At 32.9% G+C, this 26877-nt stretch overlaps 2 protein-coding genes across 9 annotated transcripts; one reads left to right on the top strand and one right to left on the bottom strand.

Annotated features, from left to right (window-relative positions):
• Positions 1–3417: 3417 nt before the first annotated feature.
• LOC120085084 (plant/protein) lies at positions 3418–6255 on the bottom strand. Of its 7 annotated transcripts, XR_016531793.1 has the most exons (4): positions 5795–6255; positions 4194–4483; positions 4016–4068; positions 3418–3854 (listed from the first exon to the last, which is right to left on the bottom strand). XR_016531793.1 is itself a non-coding variant. In XM_090317344.1 (3 exons), the coding sequence occupies exons 1-2, from the start codon at positions 6080–6082 to the stop codon at positions 4223–4225; spliced, it is 549 nt and encodes a 182-aa protein (XP_090173470.1). In that variant the 5' UTR covers positions 6083–6255; the 3' UTR covers positions 3895–4068; positions 4194–4222. The 7 variants fall into 7 exon arrangements, 3 of the variants coding, with proteins under 3 accessions (XP_090173468.1, XP_090173470.1, XP_090173469.1); XR_016531792.1 differs by having other exon boundaries at positions 4005–4483; XR_016531790.1 differs by having other exon boundaries at positions 3418–3858; positions 4016–4483.
• Positions 6256–11361: 5106 nt separating this feature from the next.
• On the top strand, positions 11362–26095 carry DEG2 (DEGP protease 2). 2 transcript variants are annotated; one of them, XM_090317893.1, is made up of 22 exons: positions 11362–11716; positions 12879–13055; positions 13469–13519; positions 14285–14358; positions 14477–14540; positions 14988–15032; positions 16002–16109; positions 16366–16443; positions 16573–16639; positions 16813–16871; positions 17116–17215; positions 17363–17442; positions 17712–17768; positions 18159–18262; positions 18385–18472; positions 18569–18654; positions 18764–18788; positions 18885–18956; positions 24738–24788; positions 25376–25436; positions 25513–25704; positions 25803–26095. In XM_090317893.1, the coding sequence occupies exons 1-22, from the start codon at positions 11504–11506 to the stop codon at positions 25823–25825; spliced, it is 1875 nt and encodes a 624-aa protein (XP_090174019.1). In that variant the 5' UTR covers positions 11362–11503; the 3' UTR covers positions 25826–26095. The 2 variants fall into 2 exon arrangements, with proteins under 2 accessions (XP_090174019.1, XP_038897876.2); XM_039041948.2 differs by having other exon boundaries at positions 11374–11716; positions 25513–26095.
• The last annotated feature ends 782 nt before the right edge of the window (positions 26096–26877 follow it).

Below are 26877 nucleotides of genomic sequence, written 5' to 3'. Positions count from 1 at the left end.
ATTTATATTAAATTTAATTATACTAATCAAAATCATATAGTTAATATTTGAATCATATTCAAATTTTTATTTTCTATCAAATATATTTTATATTATAATGCATCAAATACATTATAGTAATTATATCATATATAATTAAAAATAAATCAATTATATCATATATAATTAATTTCATCAATTAATTTGAACAATTCAAATTAATCCAAAAACTGATTCTCATTTATACCCGTTGAGCTACCAAGGGCACTTCATGGACCTATAGTTTGAAGCTCCAACGGTACGTGAGTAATTAATTAAACTCTTTAATTAAATTATTCACTAATCGTTAACTGTTGGGCACTCCACTAAAGACTGATATCTGCACTCTTCACACCATATATATATTTCTATGTCCATTGGATATAACTAGTCAACAGTATGATGACCTTTCACAAATTGCTCGTAACTACAGTGGGGCCAAAATTACCGTTTTGCTCATGTAGTTACATCTAACTCCTTAAGTACCATTGATCCCTCTAATGAATAATAAATCATAGTCTAACTATGATCCCCTCTCGGGCCAGAAGAGGGTGTGGTGCCACATTGTTTAAGTTCCGAAATCAACCCGTAAGGGAGCAATTTATCTACTTGCCTCAACGTTGGGGAAGAAGTGAATTCCATCTTGTGTAGATGTGTTCCCAACTCCCGAATCAGACGAATCCCCAAAATGGTAGACATATAAAATCGATTATCTGGCCACTCCCACCCATACAAATCAAAGAACCACCTTCGTGGGTAGAAGTTCACAACTCACTTAAGATTCAGATCATGTTACCTATAGTCATCCTAGTGAAATATAAGTCTCTATTATGAATGGCGTTATATAACGAGATTAAACATTTCGTGGTACAATCTTATATAAACTTCTTTGTATAGAATATCCTTACTCACATGTCTCTACATGAACGATCAGGATCAGACCATTTGTAGCATTTTACAACGATTGTAACATCTACAAAACCAACCATACTTGTAGTGTCACTAGGATAAGGTATCCAACCTCATCCATTTACTACAGACCATTTAGGTTATCACTTAAACATGACCCACCCGTATGCCTCTACATACACGTTTAAGCTACTTTGGATCTTAGTTTATTGGTCCGTGGTTAATGCAACTAAAATTGAAATAAAACATCATATATTTTATTAAATAAATAAGATGTTTGTACATTACAATTACAAACTATAAGACCCTACGAGATTTAAGGCATCAATCCCAACATGACTTACTTGTAATGATTAAAACCATTGACGCATAAATATTTTATACTATAAAAGTACAGTTTTGGGTTTTTAGTGGAGTGACTCACATTTAATGAATGTTCGACTTAATTAAAGAGTTCAATTAGTTAATGTTGAATCATTGGAACTTCTAATCTGTAGGTCCATTAGATCCCTGCTAGCTCACAACAGATAAACAATGATCAAGAGTTTTGAAATAATTTGAATTGTTCAAATTAAACAAGAGAATAACATTAATTACATATGATAGATACATTGTAATATAAAGTTAATTTTGAATGGGAATTAAAATTAAACTTTACAATACAAGAAGATTTATTATTTGAATATGATTCAAATAATTAATGTGAATATAATTCATGTTAATACTATAATTTAAAATTTCACGCTAATGAGATTCATATTTAAACTATAAGTCATCAGAGAGATAAATATTTGAATAAGATTCAAATATTCAATAAATTAAATATAAGATGTTTAATTTTATAAATTAATTAATTGATTAATTAAACTAAATTAATAATAATTAATTAAATCAAAATGTTTAAACTTAATTAGACTTATGGGTGGTTACTTGAACCACTTCTTCACGTTAAAATTAATAGGGATTGAGAAAGTTTTATGAGAGAATAATTTTTTTCCCCTCCAATATATCTCTTAATGAGATTTCCCCACATCTTTCCCCCTCTCAATCTCTCTCAAAACATTCACAGAGAGAGTTTCTCTACAAATTTTCTCCTGCTATTCCATTTCTCTTTCAAAAGACGGTTTCTACAAATCGGTCTTTGCCAAGAGAATAGTAGAAAAAATCTGATGGTGACATTCTCATTACTATTCTTAGGAGATCTACTAAAGACCGATAGAAGACTCGAACAAAGGTCCTTCAAAGGTAATGTTTACTTTATTATATGTATTAATTTTGATGCTTAACCTATAACTTGACAGCACTGTGAGCGTTTTTTACTGTTTTGTCTTTCATGCGTTGTAAATTTCAAAATGAATATCAAAGCAATAAGTGATCACTTGCTTTCGCTGGATATTCGATCCCTTCATAAATACAATTCACCAAAGCAAATTTTTTTGGCTACATAATTATGGTTTTTCAAAAGATGTTAGTTAATATAGTTTAAGACATTTAAAGATTCCAACTATCTTGATTACAACAATAAAAAACCTCTAATAAAAATCCTATTACATTTGTAGTAGTGTTGATAAAGTAATAGTAACTCATATCGTGAGAGGAAACTTCGCACTCACACATACATATAATAAAGGCATAACCTTAATGTTACCATATATGTTTTGTTTTCCACTTTTTTATGAATGCTCTTAAAAAAATTAGAGTCGAAACTTTTAAATGGTACAATTTTGAAAAATTAATAACCAAGAGACTATCGTTGATTTTTTTAGATATTTATCTTGTTTACAAAAGGGACAATAGTTTAATAGACGATATCACAACTTCAATAATTTTCATTAAGCCCATAACCCAGCCTATTTGATCTCACCACCTTCATTATTTTGATTTTTAACTCCAACCTTAATATACACACCGATCATTTTTAACGAGATAAATATAACAAAATCTACTGTTGCAAAGTTTTACAAGTAGTTATATATATATATTAAAATTGTTTTTTTGGGCTAAAAAGTGTTCAGAGTGGTAATAACACTCCCCCAAATGATCATCTCTTAAAACTGTTGTGTTAACTTTGCGGAATAACTGACGTGAGACAATTAACACCGAGATTGTGCCAAAATTGCTTTCAAACTAATAATCATCCCATGACACAATTATCATGCATATCAATATTTAATTTTAAAACGAGATTCCATCGTTGTCCAAACACCGGTGAAAAACAATTTATTCTGCACGAAATCATATCGATTTTAGTTCTGCATGAAAAACAATTTATTCTTTATGGCGGATGGTAAAAAATATTGTGAATAAATACAACTTTTACTCCTCAATTTGAGACCGGAAGCCAATTTTTACTGTCACACTTTCAATTTCATCAAATAAAAATTTATGGCTAAAATTGTTTTCCTTCATGCCCACTAGACCACCTAAGAATCAGAGGATTTTCTAAGGGTTGAAATGTTGTCTCTTCAACAGTCATTGATCAAGACTAAATTTTATCAACTGAATTAAAAAAAATAGATTACGAGGAAAGTTATTGCATAATGTTAAGAATCCCATATTAGAAAAATTAAGGAGCCTCATTATGTTTATAAACTCACTAGAACAACTATAGAGCATGAACATAATCACAATTTCCTCCTAAATGAGACTGTTAAGGCCACTGGAGAATTCCAAGGATGTCTGAATCAAGCTTAGATTTTGATACTTAGTTGTAGTGTTGTACAATAAGTAAAAATGCTGATACCTGCGTATTGATTCGTTAAGCTCGTATCATCCTCCTCCCTTTTTTCATCCAGGGATTCGCTCCACACTTGCATGAGTAGAATGTAGATTTGATCGTCCTCCTTGTTCGTCCAGTGATTTACTTCAGAATTGCATGAGTAGCATGTATAATTGGCATGCTTGCTCTAGCGTTTGTTCTTCATATTCTGTCTTCATTTGTATTATTTCAGAACAGAAGCTATATACATATATGTAAGAAACAAACTTTCATTGGAGAAAGAAAGGCCAAAGCAATTAGAGGTCTTCTGCCTAGGAGGGTCAGGAAAAAATACTCCAAGCTATAACTCTACTTTTACCTAGAGCTAACCTGGCAAAAGGCATGGTGCAAGATCTGGTGTTTGGAACATCCATACTTAGTCGCTGAAAGTTGCTTTGACAGTGAAGAATTAGAGCAATACATGAATTGTTTGTCCAGAAATATAGATCTGACAACAGATGAGTTACTTGTAAGAAAGAAAAGTCAAGGAGACAAATTAGTTAGTTACTTTGTAAATTGAAGTGGTTGAGGAAACAGTTAAGACAGCTCTATTCTTTGAGCAATTAAGTTCACTGCTGCATTGGCAGAAGAGAATGCACCATGAAAACTTTCCTTATAGGAAATAGATTCCAATTCTCTTGCCATATTCAACAAAATATCGCCTAGGTCTGTCCTCTTCTTTAACAAAGAATTGTAATATGAATTTGCTGCAACCTTGCTTATCTCTACATTAGTTTCCTCTGGACAGTACTCATCATCTAACCATTTGTGCAAGGTAGCCCTAAGCCATTCTGATTCCTGAAAAATATCTCAACTGATTAGTCAGATTTTTTATTGATAAAATGGAAACAGACTAATGCTCAAAATACAATAAAAACACAAATGAAACAAAAACAAATAGTCATTACAGCCAAATACAACCAATTAAGAACTCATAAAAAGTCTGTAGCCCAATGATCGAAGACTGAAACGAGGTTCGAAACAGCAAAAAAAAAAAAAAAAAAAAAAGAAAAAAACTCCTTTTGAAGGCTTTCCCGATGGAGAATGCTCACTGGTCCAGTGACAGAAAAAGACGACTCCAAAGCACTAAGATGCAACACAAACACAATAATCTGACAAAGAGGACCAAACATGTCACCGGAACTTCATTCCATGTAACTATACGGACGAAAGCCCAAACCCTTAAAAGTTTCAACCACCGAAAGAGTAAACATGATGAAACTAAAGCTATTTAAAAAAAATATATAATAAAAATCAAATTTTAACCATCAATTGGACAAGGACAGCCATTTGCCAGATTAGTGAAAAGAGCTACACTGAGACAGCAAATCTGATCACTCAAACTTATCCAAGCTATAACTTTTCTGCAAGCTTGGAAAAATAAGCATCGAGAAGAACTTCCACCAGATAATTGGACAAATAGATTTAATTCTAAGCCATTATATAGAAGAAACCAGCAGATCTAATAGGATATACCAAGACTAATTTCAAGGATTTCCAATCTCCTTCTCGTAAACTACTCAAGCAGAATGATCAAAACTGTCTTGGATCATTCAAACAAATGTAAAATAGTGGCAACCTAGATTTGACTTTGGAGCCTAATTTTATTGGTACTAACTTGAAAATCTTTCCCAGCTCATAAATCAAAATCCATTTTACATCCAGACCCAATTTTCTTTTTCTATAATAAATTATTCATTGGGAAAAGGCATCAAAGGTCATGCCCAACATACTCTAGTGGCAGAACAAAGTTGTGTCGACAAGAACATTGTGTGGTGGCTCTAGAATATTCTTTCCGTAGGCTAATACAGAGTAAACATCAAATTCGGGCCAGTTTAAAAAACCCAACTCTGAGGTCTTCACACTGAATTTAGTTAGCAACACGACGTTCGAAGGAGAATGTCTAATTTCTGCTTAAATTTCATGAAGATAACAATGTCATCACATCGCATTCATCATTCAAAAACATCAAGAATGCGCCATCATCAAGAACAAAACCAATTACTACGTTCAAATCACTAAAAAGAAGTTGGACAAGTAACCTAATCGAACAAGTACAGAAATGCAGATCGAAAATCAACAACAAAAACGAAGAACGGAAAACAATACCTCCAATGCCTTGGAAGGAACCGACCAATCATCAGGAACCCTGAGGCTTTCAACCTGTAGTTCAGGATCATCATCTTCCTCACCATACGGCGGTCCATTTCCAATATAAGACCTCGGAGTTGCTTGCGCATGTCGAAGGCCATTGCAATGAAGAATCTGTGGACAACATGGTTGGAAATTGATGGCGCGCTTTCTAGAAGTGAATGGAATGGAGAAACCGGAGCAAAATACAGAAGAATTTGTGATTGGAACGTGTTTACTTGCTGGAATCAAAATCAGAGACTCCATTTCTTGCTGATTCTTTGTGATTTTCCAAGCTCGCAAACGGTTGATGGCAGGGCGATTGAGACGTGTGGATATGATTTATCGGTGAAATTGTATGAATTATAGTGATCGCTGAGCTCACGCTGTAGGCTTTTTTGTGGTTTGGTTTAGTAGGCAATGAACTCAAATTTTGTTTTATATTTTCTGATCGCAAATATATGTTTTAGTCTTTATTCTATTTTAAAAAACAGTCTTTATATTCTGTGATCTAAATTGTACCAATTTTGAAAATAATTTTTTTTAATGTTTTCAATAGATCTAGATTTTAAATTTAAAATTTTAAAATGTATAATTATATTAAAAATGATGAAAACAATAACATATTTCTTGTTATAAACTTAATTATTTTTGTTAAACTTAAAATATGTAATATTATATATATATATATATATATATATATATATATATATATTACGATATTACAAAATAATAACTATACAAAAACTTTAACATAAAACAAGTTCATAAATTAGTAATGGTTTATATTCAATTTAGTATTTATAAGTAACTAAATATATTTTCAATCACATTTAAAAAATAATAATAAATTGGAATTTAATTTCTAATCGTTACCAAACACATATTTGAAAACAGAAAATACAATCATGTTTTCATTGAATCCATTGTTTTCAAATTTATGTCTTTATCTCCCAGACATATCCTAATTCACCTCAAATTCCTATTTAAATTTTATCGGCCCATTTAGTAATCATTTTTATTTTTAATTGTGGTTTTTCAAAATAAATTTTACTTTCTTTCTGTTTCTTAAATTGATTTACATCTTTTTAAGTACAATGATCAAATTCTTAATCAAATTCAAAAAATATAAACAAGTTTTTAAAAATTAATTTTTTTAGTTTTCAAAACTTGTCTTGATTTTTTAAATCATTAGTAAAAAGTAGATAACAATGAAATAAACTTGAAAGTGAAAATAATGTCTATATACTTAATTTTCAAAAACAAACAAAAAAATAAAAGAACCAAATGGTTACGAAACGAGACCTATACTTTTTGGTCATTTTACGCTGGCCTTTTAAAATCGGTGTAATCGTAGTGAAATTCTGTTTGATCATGTTCAAATTATGATAATCCTATCGCTAATGGTAACAATACAATGTAATTTACATTTTTTATTACAACTTTAGAAATTGACCCCAATGTCAGTAGTGATGCATAACAAAGTTAACACCACAAAATATAATCAAATGAGTCTCATTTTATCCATTACTTTTGATTCATGATGTTTCACTGGGGTAAAATTACCTTAGATTGGTTTAATCTTACTCTCGAGTATAAATATTGATGTTAGACATTTAAAATATATTAATTAAAATTAAATAAATTTTAAAGTACGATAATTAAAATTATATTTTAACATTAACTTTAAATATTGATTAAATCGTGTGACTTATATCTAAATTAATTGGGATCTAAGTTACATAGTCTAACTCTATACAGTTAATAATAAAGTTGATATTTAATTTTTTTAAAAACATATATTAAATTGTTATACATGTGAAAGTATAGAAGCCAGACCCTCACAAATAGAAAAAATTGGGACTAAATTGTTATATCCATGATTATCTAGAAAAAAGCTACGAACCAAAAATGATATTTAATTTATGATGTTAGTTTCAGTTGCACATTTAATCCTTTTAAGTTTTTTGGTTTATACTGACATCCTACCAGATTATTTGAAAACACATCCTACCAGATTATTTGAAAACAATATTTCAGTTATCTTATTTTTAAATAACAGTAAATGAAACTTGATAGACTATCACAATCATAATTCATGAACATTATGCCAATTGAGTTACACTCTTGCTGGTACTTACAAGTGGAATTCAACTATGACTTTATAATGATATTTAATACTTTAATCCATGTTCAGATGGACAATAAATTTGGGATTTTTACATAAAACCTCTATTTGGCCATATATTTTCATAAATGTCTTTAAATTTGATTTTTTTAAAAAATATTTTAATATTATTTTTGGATAGTTTTACCATTTTTATATTTATTTATATCCGTTATATATATATATATATATATTTCTTATTTTCGAATATAGAGAGAGAAAATACCTCTATGATAAAGAGAGAAAAAACATTTAATATAGTTTTTCTCATTCGTCAATTGGAGAGAGAAAATGCATTTATTTTAGTTTTTTTTTTTTCTGTTTTTCAATTTGGAAAAAAATGCATTTAATGAGATGTTGTTTTCTATTTAGGTTGGTTTTCACATATCAATTTATTGATTTTTTTTTTTTACGGATTAGTGGTTATTTTAAATATACCTTAGAACATTTTGACGGATTCATAATTGTTTTAAATATACTCTATAATATTTTGTTAGGTATTTGAAAATATTATAATCAATATATGAAATATACAGCAGTTTATAAATTAGAGATTGACTTAATGCTTGACATAAATCACAATATAAACCACAGTATATAAATATTCATAAATTTCATTTACACTACAATATATATATTATAATACACTAAGGCTAAATAAATAAAAAAAAACATTCGTTTATATCAAATAAATGAATACATATACCATCGCAAAATTCCTACAAAAGCTAAAAAAAATGTACATATATATCACAATATATATATATACATAAATAGGAGACAATAAAGTCCATCTTGGGGGTTTATAATACATATCCCTCCATCTTCATCTCTTCTTATTCGTCATGGCCGCCACATATCTCTTTCCCCGTCGTCGTCCACCGGATTTGCTCACCCCGCCATGTCGTCGATCGAATACGCTCAACCTGTCACTGTCGATTCACCCCACGCTGTTTGCACCATGGATTTGTCCCAAGTCGTTCGTGTCATCTCGTGTTGAGCCATCAATTCGTCCCACGCCGTCATCTACCGCCTGTAACTCACACCGCCGGAAGGAGAAAATAAAGGGAGGGGAAGAAAAAGAGAGAGAGGGGAAGAAATGAGTGTGAATTATGAAGAGAAAATATATGAAATATATTATCAGTGAGAGAGAATATATGCATGGGAGAGAGAATATGCGTGGAGGAGAGAAAATTAATTAATTAAATATATATATATAACATAAATGAGAGTTAAATTGTAAATAGCCACTAATATTAATGAAAATAGAGAAGCTAATAAGCCATTTTTTGTAGAAAATGAAATATTTAAGATATCAATGTAATATATGTACATTCTCTAGGTATTTTATTCAGAAATCCCAGTAAATTTTGGGGCTAGTTGCATAAATAAAATTCGAACCCAAAATAATAGAATATGTAATATAAGAATAAAATAATTGCATGTATAGATAAAAAAAATGCCAAAAGACTAAAAAATTCATGCCTAGCCACCATTTTGCTCATTTCTTTCCGGTTTTCTCAAATTAAAAACTATCACTGATAGTAGCTATCAGCTAGCTTCCAATTTGATAAAAACAATACAATTTTGTAATATTGGCATTTAATTTGCTATCAATTATTAGTAGCTATCATTGATTCATTTTCATTGATTATAATCAACATTGAAATATTACTACTTAAAGCTATCAATGGTTATCGATAATAGATTTATAAATAGTGATCAACTTTGAAATAATACCAACGACTTTAATTACCACAATAGTTATCACTAATAATTTTTCATCATAGTTATCATTGATAGCAGCTATCAATCGTTATCACTGACAGACTTTCATAAATTATAATAAACCTTGAAATATTAACACTTTAGGCTATCAATGATATATTTCTATAATTGGTTATCACCTTTGAAAGAAACTCGATATATAGATATCACATAAGTTTCATCACCGATATCACTAACATCACTCATATTGTGGTTATCAATTATAGCTTCTTTCATTGATAACATCACTAATAAAATGTTATCAATGACCTCACTGATATCATGCTATCAGTGATAGTTCTCTATCATCGATAACGTGTTATTAATGGTAGCTTCTATCACCAATAACATGCTATCGGGTAGCTTCTATCATCAATAACATGCTATTAGTATTAGCTTCTACCACTGGTAACATGTTATCGGTAGTAGCTTCTATCAATCATAGCCACTGAATACCTTTTTGCCCATTTCTTGTCCTTCCCAAACATTTATAAGTCCCTTTTATTTTCGATGATAGCTTATATCACTAATAAACATACTAGGCATTCAACTTACATTTTAGTTCGAGATTCAACTTTATTAATTAAATTCGCCAAGTTGGCTAGTAATGATAGATTTCTATAAGTGGCTATTAACTACGAAAATATAATCAAAGATTAAGCTATCAATGATAGAAAATATCAGTGGCTATCACTGATAGACATTCATTTGCTATTTATATTTATTAGTTGTTATAATAATCAAACTTGATGATTGACTCGTTGGTGTTAAGTCACTTATGTATTAAGTACTTTCAAGTCATGCGTATGAAACTCAACCTCATAATTACTGTGAAAAAAAAGGAAAGAATAAAAAAATTCAAATAAAGGAAAGAAACATTTTAAAAATAAGAGAAAGAGAAGAAGCAAAAACTGAAAAAATGAAAGAAAATTAAATAGAAAAAAGAAGCAAAAACTAGACAAAGGAAAGAAAAACCAAAAAAAGAAAAAAAAGGGAAGAAGCAAAAAACTAGAGAAATAAAATAAAATAAAATAATAAAAAAAGATAAGGGAAGGAGCAAAAATCGGAGAAAGGAAAAAATAAAAATAAAAATAAAAAAAAAGAATAAGCAAAATCCGAAGAAAGAAGAGAAAATAAAAAAAGGAAAAAAAGAAAGAAATGAAAGAAAATAAAAAATAAAGAAAAGAAAAAGAAAGGAAAAAAGAAGGAAGTGAAAGAAAATAAAAAGAAAAAATGAAAAAAATGAGGGAAGAAGCAAAAATTGAAGAAGAGAAAGAAAATAAAAAGATTAAAAAAAGTGTACAACAAGATAAAAAAAAGGACAAAATTAAAAATTAAAAAAAATTCTTAAATTGACTAGTCAACTCATTCATATTTACAAATATTTTAAAGGTCTAATATATTTTTAGATTTTTTCTTTCATTCTAGTCTATTATAAATATCATAAATTTTGGTTTAAAATTTTAGAACTATAAGACGCTCTCATAAATTTCTCGGCGGGTTAATAAGCTAAAGGGCCAAAGTTCGGCCCAATTTCAATGGGCCGCAGTCTTATTCCCAACAAGGCCATATGTCGGGTCAAAACTAGTCATGGAGGAGCCAAAATTCTGCCGGGCTTTACCCAATCCTACATTTTCGCTTAAAGGATAAGAAAATTCTCCGGCACTGACCCACTGTCTCCGACGACATTAGTATGTGAAAAATAAAATTCATATATCTCACTATCAGTTCCCCATTTCTCAAAGCTCCGAGCAATGGCTGCAGCAGTGGCCAGTAGCTGCTTCTCTGCATTTGACTCTACCGTCAAATTCCGCTCCTCATTTCCCTCCCGGAGCCGCCTGCCCACGCCGCAGCGATCAATTGTTTCGCTCACTCCTACTGCCATCGATAACCGGAGAAACGCTTCCGGCTCTAAACGACGCTCCTCTTCGGCCGCTTCTTCCTCTTCTGGCAACTTCGACGTCGAGGTATATTGTAGGCCTAATGCTTCTTGCTTGCTGTATCCACTTCAGTGTCGTCTTTGTTCCGAGTTTTACAATTTTTTTTTTCTTTGTTTACATGTTGACGGTATTATAACTGAGAACGTGGAGTAAAATGTACGAATAGGTATTTCGTGTCAAGAGACTCGAATCTTGGTTGATCTTCTGGAGTGATATGTTCTTGCAGCGTGTTATCTCGTTATGGAGTCTTCAAAATATTAAAGGACATGTTCATGTGTTGATCTCGTCCCTTTTTGCTGCAAGAAAATGTCAGTCAGTCTCAGCTTTCCATTATACGTTGAGCTATTGTAGGTCTCATACTTCTTGGTTATAACTGCGAGTTCATCGGACCTGAAACTAAGCATTGTGCGTCAAGAGACTGAATTCTCGGTTGAGCTTTTGGAGCGACATTTTCTTGCAGCGTGTCATCTCATTTTCGATTCTTCAAAATTTCCATTAAGGCAATAACATGCCTATCGCGTCATTTGGTATTTTGAGATTCTTAAATCGAACTAAAATTTCGGCACAATATAGAAAATAAACATCAGGTTTTCCCGTTTCTGTGTCATGTTAACATATATACTTGTCTTAATAGTCAATCGATTGATATTTGAATTTATACATAATATTTTGTGCTGTATTTGTAAAATTATAAATAATTGTATTAGCTATCTTAACGAGCATAAATTTGTACTGTCGATCTCGAGGTCAAAGATTCAATTTTCTACCTTACATGTAAAAAAAAAAAAAAGGAAATTGTATTATAGAAGGGTGGCGGGAGAGTTAGGATAACTTAGGACGAGGTGGGAGGCAAGCAGATTACTTACAAATGAACTTACTAGTCTCAATAAAGAAACGAAACAATATAATATCCAAAAATTACCACCTAATATAGGGTTATGCTTTCTTGATTGAATTGAATTTCAATTTTGAGGAGAAAGAAGTGAAAAGATTCATCTCATTGACTATTAGTCTTACTATTAAACTTACTAGTCTCAATTTTGAATTTCAATATGAAAAATCGTGCAACAAATTTAATAGGAATGCTAATTGTTTAACGTTAACTAACTGGGGAAAGAAAATCTCATTGACTATTTTTATTGCATCATTTTTCTAACATATTTTGGTCAACGTGGGTCACTACATGAAGAGGGAATCTGCACCACATGATCCATTTCTTCGAAAATCAAAAGATGGCATAGCACTGCTGTATCAGAGAGAAAACAATGCCCAAAGAAATCCTGGCCGACTGCAGACAGCAGCTTATAAATCATTTGGCATGCAGAGGAAAGATAAAAAAGAGTTGGCCTATACAACCGAAGAGCAGGTATGATTAGTGGCTACGGCATTTGGTATTTGAGTTGCAGTGTGATGCTACATATAAATAAATCAATCACTCAAATCATTCAAATTAGACACAATGGCCATTTTCATTAGAGATTGTGAAAATTGGCATTTTCCATTATTATTTCAGGATTTTTGCAGGGGGTGTTAGGCTTACTCCAAAGGATTTATTTTTAACATCTCAAATCAGATCGCAAGCTTAACTGATCTGTATAATAGCTGTAGAGTATAAAAAGGATAGTGAAACCAATGGGAGTGCTCAAATACCAATTTTTCAGTAATACTTTGCGTTTGCTATAGGTTTTCATGATCATGTGTACCATGTCCATATTTTTGGGAGTTATTTTTCTCATTTTGCCTGTTATAATCCTGTGGATAACTGCTTGAAAATCTCAGGTTGAACCAGGGAATCTCCAAGATGCAGCTTTTCTGAATGCCGTTGTGAAGGTAATTTAAAGTAAAAGCCTTAGCTTACCATTCAGATCAACTGCCTCAAGCAATGATAGTTACTGGGCATCACATCCATTTTACAATTACCTTCAGGTTTTTGCATTCATTTGTATGTGAAGTTTGATTGACTTTCCTAATAAACAAGTCACAGTTGGAATTAGGATAAGTTATTTATTTTCAGGATTCAATTCTTGATTACTTATCTTACTTGATCTAAAGAAAATGACCAAAATAACTCAACTTCTTCGTTATAAGTCTAATTCTTGGATTACTTTTTGTATGGTGAACGGTGAATAATTTCTATATCTAACGATAAAAGTCATTTACAAGTTTCAAGGTATCAATACCTTTGCTTTGGGATTTCTTGTACTTCTACGAAATAGTATTGGCTAGGGATGATTGTCTTTTCTTTGCTTTTATTGATTTCAACAAAAAGAGTTTTATCTTGTCAAAAAATAAAAAGTGTTTATACACACACACATATTTAATTTACTGTCGTTAAAAAGGGAAAAAAAGAAGAAGAGAAAAGGTGAAGATATCCTTTGCTATTGGCAGACTGTGTAAGCTGGTTCGCATATTTGCTGAAATGCACGACTTGTTCATCTCTTCACTTTTCAAGGATATTTCTTCTCACTTGTTGGAGCCTGTTTAAAAACCTTCTTATAACTTATTTATCTCACTTTTGCAGACTCACCGAGTATGTAGTTACCGCATAATTTAATTCACGAGATTTTCTTCTCACATCTGTGATTTATCGTTCAGGTTTATTGTACCCATACTGCTCCAGATTATTCCCTACCATGGCAGAAACAAAGGCAGTTTACAAGTACTGGGAGGTGAGTACTATAGATGTTATCTTTTATCTAGACTTGGAATAGGTCGATTTCAGTTTCACACTTTGAGTTTTGGGGTCTATCCTTTATATTGTAATTGTTCAAACCACTTATTATGCAGTGCTTTTATGATTGGTGATGGTAAACTCTTGACAAATGCACATTGTGTAGAACATGATACACAGGTAATGTACTGAGACATTTGAGCCTTCGTTTCCTTGATAATAATATCTATTTCCTACATGTGCTGTTGGATCCACATTTCATCTGTAGGTTCAATCATGCATAGTTGACGATCATTTCTTGAAAAAAAAGGACCAAAATGTCAATTTACCCCCCAACCCACCCACCACCACCCAAAAAAAAAAAGAAAAAAAAAAAAAGAAAAAGAAAAAGAAAAAGAAAAAGAAAAAGAAAAGAAATAAAAGAAAGAAAGAAACCATAGTAGGTAGCAACGTGTTTCTGATGTCATTACTTTCTTATGTCCTGTGCTCAGATCTTAGCATCCTTTTTAACCCGATCTTAAAAAAATCCCATATTTCCTTTGCTAAATAAGTATATCAGCTACAATTTATTGATGTCAGCACATTCTTGTTTACTATTTTGCATGTTTTGTTGATGTTCGGTTGTAGGTCAAAGTAAAGAAAAGGGGAGATGATACCAAGTACGTAGCTAAGGTATTGCTGGTCGAGAAACTTGTTTTTCTCTTTTTGAGTTTATCTTGATAGATATTCTGTTGTTCTGTTCAGAGTCAAGATTTCTCTTCCCTTTATTTCTCATAAATTGTGAAGGCAGTTTAGGTTGCCTAAGAAAGAGATAAAAGAAAAAGAAGCATGAAAAAGGAAAAACAAATTAGAGTGAGTGCAAAACAAGTGAGAGAGGATTTGGCGTGCAAAACAAGCTGGAGCATCGGAAATTCTTTATTTATTTTAACAGATTTTGGAGAACTTAGGCATGAAAACATGTACCATTACTAACATTTTTAAAGGAAAAAAAAAATAAAAATACAAGCAGGCTTATTATTCAAAATTTCCTGATATTCTAGTTTGTGTCAAAGGAAAAGTCTATAGAATATAAAAGAAAAATCCTTTCCACTAATTTCTAAGCAAGTTGAATGGCCAAACATGTGCAATCCGAAGAAATTAGTTGCCCTCTAGTGGCTGTCATGTCCTGAAAAATTCAACATGGTTTCTCTTAAAATTCTTTTGTTTGCAAGAATGAAAACGAGTCTTTTTTGCATTGTGGAATTATAACTGTAAAACTTCTTGGCCCTTCTCAAAGTATTGTTTTTTTACTAAGGTCTTTATTTAGTTATTTTTTTATAGGAAGGTTCTGACTTTATTTTACTGATTTCCTTCCTTGAAGTCTTTGTTAAGGTTTTGCCTATATGAATGAAAAGTTTCATTTCTTGTAAATAATTTCCTTCCGTAGCTTCTTTGCCCATTAGTTATAGTAATTCCATCTTTTGTCTAATAAATTTCACATTCTCAATTCTCGAGTAAATGAAAAATATTAAAAAAAATTGATGCTTGTGTCGCTCAGGGATTAACAATTTCTCTAGTGAGATGTTTAGGTTGAAGCTGTGTATTTATTGATTTTTTGCAAGATCTTTGGGCTTACCATCTTCTCAGTGATATTATACACAGGTTTTAGCCAGAGGAGTTGATTGTGATATAGCTTTACTTTCAGTTGAAAATGAGGAGTTTTGGAAAGGAGCCGAACCACTAAAGTTTGGGAATTTGCCTTGCCTTCAGGTTTGCACTTGGCTCTTTCATTGAGTGATTGATTCCAGTTTATGGCATCTTTGACTTTCTGGCAAGCCCTGACCTCCCAAGTCCCATTTTTTTCCCTCTTTCAAATGCTTTGTTTTGATAACTACACCTCTCTCCTATTCATTCAAAAACGAAGATTGTTTAGATAGAAATCATCTACATTATTTTGCTTTATGTGCATAGGGCTGTAGGCTTATATGATTATCTTGCACTCAATTTTTGCTCTACCTCTGAGCAGGATGCTGTGACTGTTGTGGGATATCCCCTCGGAGGAGACACCATATCAGTGACTAGGGGAGTTGTGTCACGTATTGAGGTACCCCTTGTCCGACTCTGACTACTTTTTAACTGCTTATTTGCCGCATAGATGATGGATCACTTGAATGGTAAAATGTCTGGCTGTTATAGAAAATATACTATTGATCTATGAAATTAATTTCCTCAGGTTACATCCTATGCTCACGGGTCATCAGATCTGTTGGGCATTCAAATTGATGCTGCCATAAATCCTGGTCAGTATATTATTATTTTTATAAAAAAAATTCATCCCGCTGATTACTTTTTGGTTATTTCTTGATGGTCTTGCGTCCAGCTTGTCCTTTACTATGTATCTGTATCCTTGCATTCTTGAAATATTGATATGTTATCTATGTAATATTTACTGCCTCTTCTTGCTAGATTTTAGGTAATAGTGGTGGTCCTGCATTCAATGACCAAGGGGAATGCATTGGAGTGGCATTTCAGGTAGATTTTCTAAGTATTTTTTTCACTTTTAGCCCTACGAAAAGACACTCTTGTCATAAATGTTAAAATCCATTATTTACAATCAGCACAATCAGTTGTATGAGACATGGCTGATTTTCTATCATGTTGCCTTCATTTATAACCTCTCATATTTTTCAATTGATATCTCGCTTAGGCAAACTCCTGTCATTTTTGTGTAACAATAATTTCTATCTAGTGTTCCTTTACAAGAAATTTCCTTTAGGTTTATAGATCTGAAGAAGTTGAGAACATTGGATATGTTATTCCAACTACAGTTGTATCTCATTTTCTGGACGATTATGAAAGGAATGGGAAATATACTGGTGAGACTTCTTAACTTTCTGATACATATTATCATGTTCTTTGTCATTATCTGTCACTTTATTAAGGTAGACCAGGTTAGCCAATCACTAAGATGTGGTTGCATCGTATAATGTTTCAGCATGTACCTAATTGTTAAGAAATTCCAGGTTTTCCTTCCCTTGGAGTTTTATTGCAGAAGTTGGAAAATCCAGCATTGCGTGCTTGTTTGAGGGTGAAGTCAAATGAGGTCTGTCTTTTCTGAAAATGCATTTCTTTTATAGGCTAGTGGATTTTATTTTGATTATCATCTATTGTTTATTTTTTAGGGTAATTAGAGAAAAACTTTCCTTTGATCATATCACATATACAATGTTAGAGTGGCTGCTTACTGTTAGTCAATATACAACTTAGGTTTGCTTAAGTTGGTCCCTTGTTTCAAAGCTAGAGCTTGACATCCTTGTATCTTTTAAGTGATAATTCCCAATGCTTCTCTGACCTGACATCTGTGTGAATTAGGGTGTATTGGTGCGGCGTGTAGAACCTACATCTGATGCTAATAATGTCCTAAAAGAGGTACACATGACATTATTTGGAATTTATTGTCCTGGGGTGTTCTTTAACTTGTTTAAATTCATGGAAAACTGCCTCTACGCATGTGTTTTTTGAAAAAAAAAAGAAAAAAAAAAGAAAATAGAATAAGAAAAGGATCTCAGCATGTGAAATCCAACCGATTGTCCATTGTGGAGGACCCTTGCAATGAGAAATTTAATTATGACAAGTTGATTTTCAAAAACTTAAAATCACAAATTCTGTCTGTTTTACATCAGTTATTACGTTTTTGGCATGTGACTTTACTCATGTCAACTTATGAATTAACCTATCAAGCGATAGTTATAGAGTCAAATTAACTAAAGGTTAACGTTTTGTAGTTCAAGAAATTGATTGTGCCTATTTTGTTTTCAGGGAGATGTCATTGTTAGCTTCGATGATATTAAAATTGGATGTGAAGGAACAGTACCTTTCCGGACAAATGAGCGCATAGTATTTCGATACCTCATCAGTCAAAAGTGAAGAACCTTAAATGCCTTTTGATGTTTAGCATTATAATTTATGCTGTGCTATATAGAAGACACGACTTTGCTATGGTTATACCTTAATTTGAGTCAATAACTAATTACATCGTTTACAGATTTGCTGGTGATGTTGCCGAGCTTGGTATTATTAGATCAGGAGAGCATATCAAAGCCAAAGTCATTCTCAATCCACGCGTGCACTTGGTATGCTCACGCTTGATAACCATGGAGCTCATTTGATTTGGTTTTGTACAAATTTCTCGTGCTGATTGTGTGTCTTTCTAATGCACTTCACTGAAGGTTCCCTTTCACGTTGATGGTGGTCAGCCCTCTTATCTAATAATTGCTGGCTTGGTGTTTACTCCACTCTCTGAACCTCTAATAGAGTATGCTCTAACTTAGTAGTTGGCCTTAAACTACATTTTCTCATAAAAGATCTACAGTTTTCATGCATAATACTAATTCAAGGTATTTTTCACTTTTATTTTTCTACAGCGAAGAATGTGAAGATTCTATTGGGGTATAGTTTACTTTGGATGATACTTTTTTAAGTCAGAGATTACAATTACTTTTTCCATAATGTGAAGTTGTATTTTTCATTTTCTCTTTTGATTAGTTAAAATTACTGGCGAAGGCACGCTATTCCTTGGCAAGTTTCAAAGGGGAACAAATAGTGATCCTGTCGCAGGTAAGTTGCAACTTTGATTCGATTTTAACCACAAGTATCAAAATCGTTGAGATAACACATATCTAATTTATGGATCTTGGAGTACATTCCTTGCTTTCATTTTATTGAGAACCGTTGAAAATGGAAAATCTCCTCCTATCTTGTACATATGATTTTATTCCCTGTAATTTGGGTTTATTTTTATTCTTACCATATGTACATTTTTTTATTGTTATAAGTTTTCCATAATTAGCTATCATAGTTGTATATATAAGGAATGCTCCTCTTGTAAAATCATCACAGGAAATAAAAGAAAGAGTTTTGTATTGCAACATGGTATCAGAACCATCTCTTTAAATCTTTTCTATAGGTTTCACGTCCGAAACCCTAGAAAAGAAAAACAGAACATTGAAATCTCAAACATATCAATTTCCTTGAAGCAGTGCATCAGATTCCCTGTAGCTTCACGTCCGAAGCAAATTCGTACTGTGACTCTCACGAACGTCTGGCCGAAACGCATCAAATCGCGTCTAAACAGTTAATCGGAACTAATTGAAGCATTCCCGACCGAAACACACTCTTCGACCGACGACCACGAAGCTCGTTCATCAACTGAAAGTCGTCAACCGTGGCTCAAAGTCGTCGACCGTGGGTGTCGATTCTTGTAAACGACTCCGATCGTGGGTGGCCGCTGATCGTGGATGCAGAATGGCGATCGATTGCTGAACCGGGTCGATAAATAGCGTGGGTCGGATCGTGTTAAGGAGGATCGAGTCTAACCTGATCAATCAATTGGGTCGATAAATAGCGTGGCTGAATCGTGTTAACCTAATTGGGTTGGCAAGTTTTTTTTTAACCTGATCGGGTCGGGTCTGGAGCAGTTTTCGGGTCTGGAGTATTTTTGAACCCAATTGAATCAGGTCTGGAACGGGTTTTTTTGATAGAAACTGGGTCTAGAGTTTTTTTTTTTTTAATAAGTTTTTCCTTTTTTTTCCGTCCTATTTCGTCCTTAATTTCTTGTTTTGCCAATCAACAATTTTTCTATGGCATCCATAAATTCTAACAATACTGAAGGGACCATTCTTCCAATCACTAATCACAAATTAAATGGAAGGAATTATCTACATTGGCTATCTACATGTGGAAAAGGAAAGGAAGACTACCCGTCAAGCAAAATTCCTATCCCAGACCAAATTGATCAAAGATATAAGACATGGAAAGTGGAAAATAATATGGTTATGTCATGGCTAATCAACTCCATGTCGACAGAGATTGGTGAAGGATTTTTACTCTTCTCAACTGCAAGCGAAATTTGAGAAGCAACACGTGAAACTTATTCTGACCAAGGAAATACGGCAGAGTCATTTGAAATTGAAGGAAAAATTCATGAGCTACGGAAAGAGGATATGCAAGTCACTCACTATTTCACTCAACTATTTCGCCTTTGGCAGTAACTAGATGTATTTGAAAGCCATAAGTGGGAGTGTACTGCAAATGAAGCTACATTCAAAAAGATAGTTGAAAAGAAACGAGTGTTCAAATTCCTGCTTGGCCTTAATAAAGAACTCGATGAGGTACGTGGTAGAATCTTAGCTATTAAACCATTACCTAATATTAGAGAAGTGTTTGCAGAAGCAAGAAGAGAAGAAAGTAGGAAGAAACTAATGTTAGGAGTGACTGCAAGTTTTGAATTTGAAGGATTAGCCTTACTTGCTCGAAACCTTGGTAATGAGGTACGTACAAATGCTCATGATAACCGTTACAATCAAAATCAGAACTACACAGGAACTAAGAATCGACAACGAAAACCAAGACCATGGTGTGAACACTGTAAAAAACCAGGATACACTAAAGAAGTGTGTTGAGATATTCATGGAAAACCTTCAGATTGGAAGCCCAACAGAGGTGCAGGAGAGACGTGGAAAGGCCTATCAAGCAAGTACATCATCATAAGGTAACGTCAACCCTGAATGTAATGTGTTTACTAAGGAGCAGTTGGACCTTCTCCAAAAACTATTCGGCCAACCGAAACCTACTAAAAAAACATTAGAAACCAACGTAGCAACAATGGCACAATCAAGTAACTTTCTTTGGGCCCTTAATGCAACCAAAGAAAATTGTAGTACTTGGATTATTGACTCTGGTACATCAGATCACATGACAGGTGACATCTCACTTTTAACTAACTACACACATTGTAACAGTCAAATTACTGTAAAGATTGCCGATGGTACCTATTCTAAAGTAATGAGAATTTGGCAATGTGTTTGTATTAGAGAATGTGATGCATGTCCCAAATCTTAAATGCAATCTTCTTTCCATAAGCAAACTAATGTCTATGAAAAACTGCAGTGCAACTTTCTACTCACATAATTGCATATTTTAGGATTTGAATTCGGGGAAGATGATTGGCAATGCTAAGGAAACCTCGGGTCTCTACATACTAAATGCTCTTAAGCCACAAGTCAAGGAGTTAGGTCTTTGCAAATCTCGTTTTATTTCTAAAGACTATTATGATAGTACATTTAGTACATCTAATTTTGTTATCTCTAAAGATAATAATGTTAGTACATCTACTTTTGTTGCTTCTAAAGACAATTATGATGGTACAATAATGTTATGGCATAATCATTTAGGACATCCCAATTTTCTATATTTGAAACGAATGTTTCTAGATATTTTCAATAAAAGTTCTCAGGTGTTTCAATGTGAGTCTTGTGAAATGACAAAATTGGCTCGATCCTCATATCCGGTAAGCGCATATAAACCCTCTTATCCCTTTTCTATGATGTATAGTGATGTTTGGGGACCTAGAGTTCAGAATGTAACAGGAGCTAAATGGTTTGTTTCATTTATCGACGATCACACTAGACTTACTTGGGTGTTTTTAATGAAAGAAAAATATGTAGTTACTTAAATATTCCAGAATTTGTTTGCCATGGTTCTCAATCTCTTTAACACCAAAATCCAAATCCTTCACACTGAAAATGCTAAGGATTATTTTAACACTTCCTTGAAAAATTTTCTAAACAAGAAAGGTATTGGCCACCTGAGTACATGTCCTAACACTCCCCAACAAAATGGAATTGCGGAGAGAAAAAACAGACATCTCCTAGAAGTTTCTAGAGCTTTAATGTGTCACGCTAACACCCCCCACTTTTTTTGGGGAGAAGCGGTTCTAACAACCACCTACCTTATTAATCGAATGCCCTCTTGAATATCAGGCTTCAAAACTCCCTTACAAAAACTTAAGGAAGCATTTCCACATGATAGATTATTTTTTCAAGTCCCTTTAAAAATATTTGGTTGCATAGTTTTTGTCCAAGATCGTAGACCCAATAGGAGTAAGTTAGATTCAGGCAATAAAATGCATCTTTCTCGGTTATGCTCCAAGCCAAAAGGGATACAAATGCTACTCACCAACTACAAAAAGGTTTTATACATCCATGGATGTAACCTTCTTTGAAACCCAACCTTACTTCAAAAAGCAGGACACCACTGAACCTCCACCCTCATAGAAAATGAAAAACTTCTGGAAAACGAAGGAAACAAAAAACTAGATCTCATTGAAGAGAGTACTCCGTATGTTCCTTATATACATGAAATAGATATTCCCAATCAAGGCCCACCAGAAAGTAGGAAAGATCCTATAGTTTATACTAGAAGGAAGAACACCCTTAAACATGCACTAGTACTCAATCAAAATCCAACCGAAATACAGGAAAATCATGTCTCCAACTCCACAGCTGAAACACTTACTGAAGACATTGATCTTCTTATTGCAAAACGGAAAGGGGTAAGAACTTGTACGATGCATCCCATCCAAAACTACCTGTCCTACAAAAACCTCTCTCCCAAGTTTAAAGCATTCACAACTACACTATCCCAAGTTTAAATTCCGAACAATGTCTATGAAGCCCTTAAGGACATTAATTGGAAGCACGAAATAAAGGCCTTGGAAAAGAACCACACATGGGAAATAACAGATCTACCTCCAGGAAAGAAAACAGTAGGATGCAAATGGATCTTCACCATCAAGTACAAGGCTAATGGAGAAATAGATAGGTTCAAAGCTAGACTCGTCGCCAAAGGATTCACCCAATCCTATGACATTGACTATCAAGAAACATTTGTCCCCGTGGCAAAATTAAATACTATTCGTGTCCTGTTTTCCCTAGTTGTGAATAATGATTGGATTCTTCACCAATTAGACATAAAGAATGCCTTCCTTAATGGAGACATAGAAGAAGAAGTGTATATGGATATACCGGCCGGTGTAGAATCTACTCAAACCATAAATAAGGTATGCAAACTCAAAAAATCCCTATATGGTCTAAAACAATCCCTTAGGGCGTGGTTTGATAAATTCTCAAGAGTGGTAAAGGAAAACGGGTACTCACAATGTCAATCTGACCATACTCTCTTCGTCAAACATTCTTGCACAAGTTAGCTCATTGTATAATCCTCTTGTACTTTGGGCTTTTGCTCGATATTCTCTTAATTAAATGAATTGTTTCTATTTCAAAATAAAAATAGCAATTATCATTGTCTATGTAGATGACATATCCTTACTGGAGACCATGAACACGAAATAAGAAATCTAAAACTTCTCTTAACCAAGGAATTCAAAGTAAAGGACTTAGGCAACCTTAAATACTTTCTAGGAATGGAAATGACCCGCTCAAAAACAGGCTTGAGCATTTCTCAAAGAAAATATGTCATTGACATGTTAAAGAAAACTGGAACGCTTGGATGCAAGCCTGCTAACACAAACAATCACAATATAAAAAAAAAACAATCACAAAATGGTTAACAAAGATCAGTATCAAAGTCTAGTTGGAAAATTGATTTACCTAACTCACACACGACATGATATTTGTTTTGCAGTTAACTTTGTAAGTCAATTTATGAATAGTCCAATAGAAGACACTATGCAAGCTGTATACAGAATACTCAGGTACTTGAAAGGAACTCCAGGAGAGGGATTATACTTCAAGAAATCTAAGAGGAGAAATATCGAAATCTTCACAGATGCCGATTGGATAAGCTCAAAAATAGACAGAAGGTCAACTTCCGGATATTGCACCTTTATTTGGGGAAATTTAGTCACCTGGCAAAGCAAGAAACAATCTGTAGTATCCAGGAGCAGCGTCGAAGCAGAACTAAGAGCTCTAGCTTAAGAAATATGTGAAGGAATGTGGCTCAAAAGCATTCTATTTGAACTTAAAATCAAATCAGAAGAACCAATGGAGGTACACTGTGATAATCAAGCTACTATCAGTATCGCCAAGGACCCAGTCCATCATGATCGCATAAAGCATGTGGACATTGATCGACACTTTATTAAAGAAAAAATTGAAAACAAAATCATCTCACTCAACTACATACCTACCAAGAGGCAAATTGCTGACATACTTACATAGGCCCTATCCAAGAATATGTTTGAAGACTTAAAAACCAAGCTGGATTTAATCAACATATATTGCCCAGCTTGAGGGGGAATGTTGAAAATGGAAAATCTCCTCCTACCTTGTACATATGATTTTATTCCCTGTAATTTGGGTTTATTTTTATTCTTACCATATGTACATTTTTTTGACTGTCATAAGTTTTCCATAATTAGCTATCATAGTTGTATATATAAGGGATGCTCCCTCTTGTAAAATCATCACAAGAAATAAAAGAAAGAGTTATGTATTGCAACAAGAACAAAACAAATCACACTGCATTGGCCTTTTATTTCAGGTAAGTTGTTTACTTCTCGTTTCCATATAATCTTACTTGACATCTTTTCACACTCAGGTCCTGGCAAACGAAGTGAACATTGGATACGAGGATATGGGGAATCAGCAGGTAGTTAACCTTAATCTTTAATCTGCAATTTAATCAATTTCTTAAACTAAGAATGGAATAGACACAAACCTCAAAGTTTAGCACAAAATTTGTTATTTAATCAACTTTTTAAACCAAGTTTGATCATAATTTTTTTAAGAATTTAATTTTGTTTTTCTAGTTTTTTCTCAGTATAGTCCAAAATTAAAATCTAAGCCAAAAATTTCAAATACAAAATTATAAGCAAAAAAGTTTCAAAATACACAAATTTTAGTCTTGTTTGATAACCATGTGGTCTTTAAAAATCAAGTCATTAACACTACGTTCACCCATGAATTTCTGTATGTTGTTATCTACTTTCTATATTTTCAAAAACTAAACCAGGTTTTAAAGAAGTAGTTTTCAAAAGCTTATTTTTTATATTAGAATTTGATTAAGAATTCAAGTGTTTCCATAACCAAGGAAAATTAAGAAGAAACAAACATAAATTTAAAAAATAGAGAACTAAAAACAAAATACAAAATTTTTACGCTAGAGAAGTCTTGAATCAACCTTCTGAGTAGAACTCTCTGAAAAACAGATAAATGATATATGCGACACTACTGCAGGTTTTAAAACTGAATGGAACTCGAATCAGAAATATCCATCACTTAACACACCTTGTTGACAGTAAGTACCAGTAATCTCAATGCTCATAATTGGTTTTTCTGGCTTCACTTTACACTTGTCTGTGACATTTATCCAGCCTGCAACGACACATACTTGGTTTTCGAATTTGAAGAGAACTACATTGCCGTTCTTGAGAGGGAGGCTGCTATTGCAGCTTCGTCCTGCATACTCAAAGATTACGGTATTCCATCTGAAAGGTCCTCAGATCTTTTGGAGCCATACGTAGATATATCAGGAGACGACAAAGGACCAGTAGATCAGAATTACGGTGATAGTCCTGTCTCCAATGTAGAAATGGGCTTTGAGGGACTTCTTTGGGCATAGTCACACAAAATAATGCCACTTGATCTGAATTTTTACCTGCAGATATGATCTGGATGCATGCTTAGATGTTGCAGGCAACCGGATTTGGGGGCTCCACCACGGTCGTTTGGTTATACGGCAGGTTATTTCGTTGTATTCTCTCTCCCCTGTATCGTAGGTTGCAATTTTTTTTTGCTACTGAATATAAGGGGAGCAAAAGTTTTGCAGAAAATAATATGGTGAAATCAGCCATTGAAGGCTTTGTACCATTGATGTAAAAGACTAACAAAATATTAGTTGTGTAAAAAATACATCATTCTTTTCTTTCTTCCAATCCCAAAGGACTGATTTAGACATGGTTATCTCTAGATAGATTTGAGCCGTTCATCCTTTGAAAAGTTCGAGTCACTTGTATAAATTCATTTACAATGGTCTTATTAAAGAGAGACGAATTCATACATCAAAAATAAAAATTACCTTAATTTCTTGATTAGCAAACAAGTCTTTAAGGCTATTATATAATGTGAGATTATGCAAATTCTAACTTAATCCCTAATAAAATTGTGAAATAGTGTTTTATGTTCAAATATTCATATTTTTATTTAAAAAGTGGTTAAATTTTTTCTAGGTTAAAATATTATTTTGGTCTCTATAGTTTGAAGTATTCAATTTTAGTTTATATACTTTCATGAAATTTTAAATTTAGTTATTCAATTGTCGGATGAGGGATTGAATCTTCAACCTCTAAGGTGTAAGACCATGCCAATTATTGTTGAGTTAAGTTCATTTTCTTAGCAAGAAATGCTTGTTTTGTCATTAAATTATTGGTTTTGTTAAGTTGTGTGTTTATTCTCTTACTTGGCAATGTAAAATACAAGGTATATATAGGTACACAAGAACTCAAAAATAGCCAACTCTCCTCAAATCTCAAATAATTTAACAAACCTAAATCTCTACAATGCAATTTAACATCCTTTCAAACTCAAGGTGGTAAAGTAGAGACCAACTTGAGTTTACATAGTAGCTGATGAAAGTGGCCGAAAGAGAGGGCTTTGGTGAAGATATCAGTCGGTTGCTCAGTTGTAGGTATAGATTGAAGGCGCAGAGTAGAACTCTGGAGATGATGACAGACAAAGTG

Source organism: Benincasa hispida, chromosome 9 (assembly GCF_027475165.1).
Source record: "Benincasa hispida cultivar pf3 chromosome 9, pf3_genome.v1.1, whole genome shotgun sequence".
In the NCBI taxonomy this organism is placed as follows: domain Eukaryota; kingdom Viridiplantae; phylum Streptophyta; class Magnoliopsida; order Cucurbitales; family Cucurbitaceae; genus Benincasa; species Benincasa hispida.
This window is presented reverse-complemented; position numbering and strand designations above follow the sequence as displayed.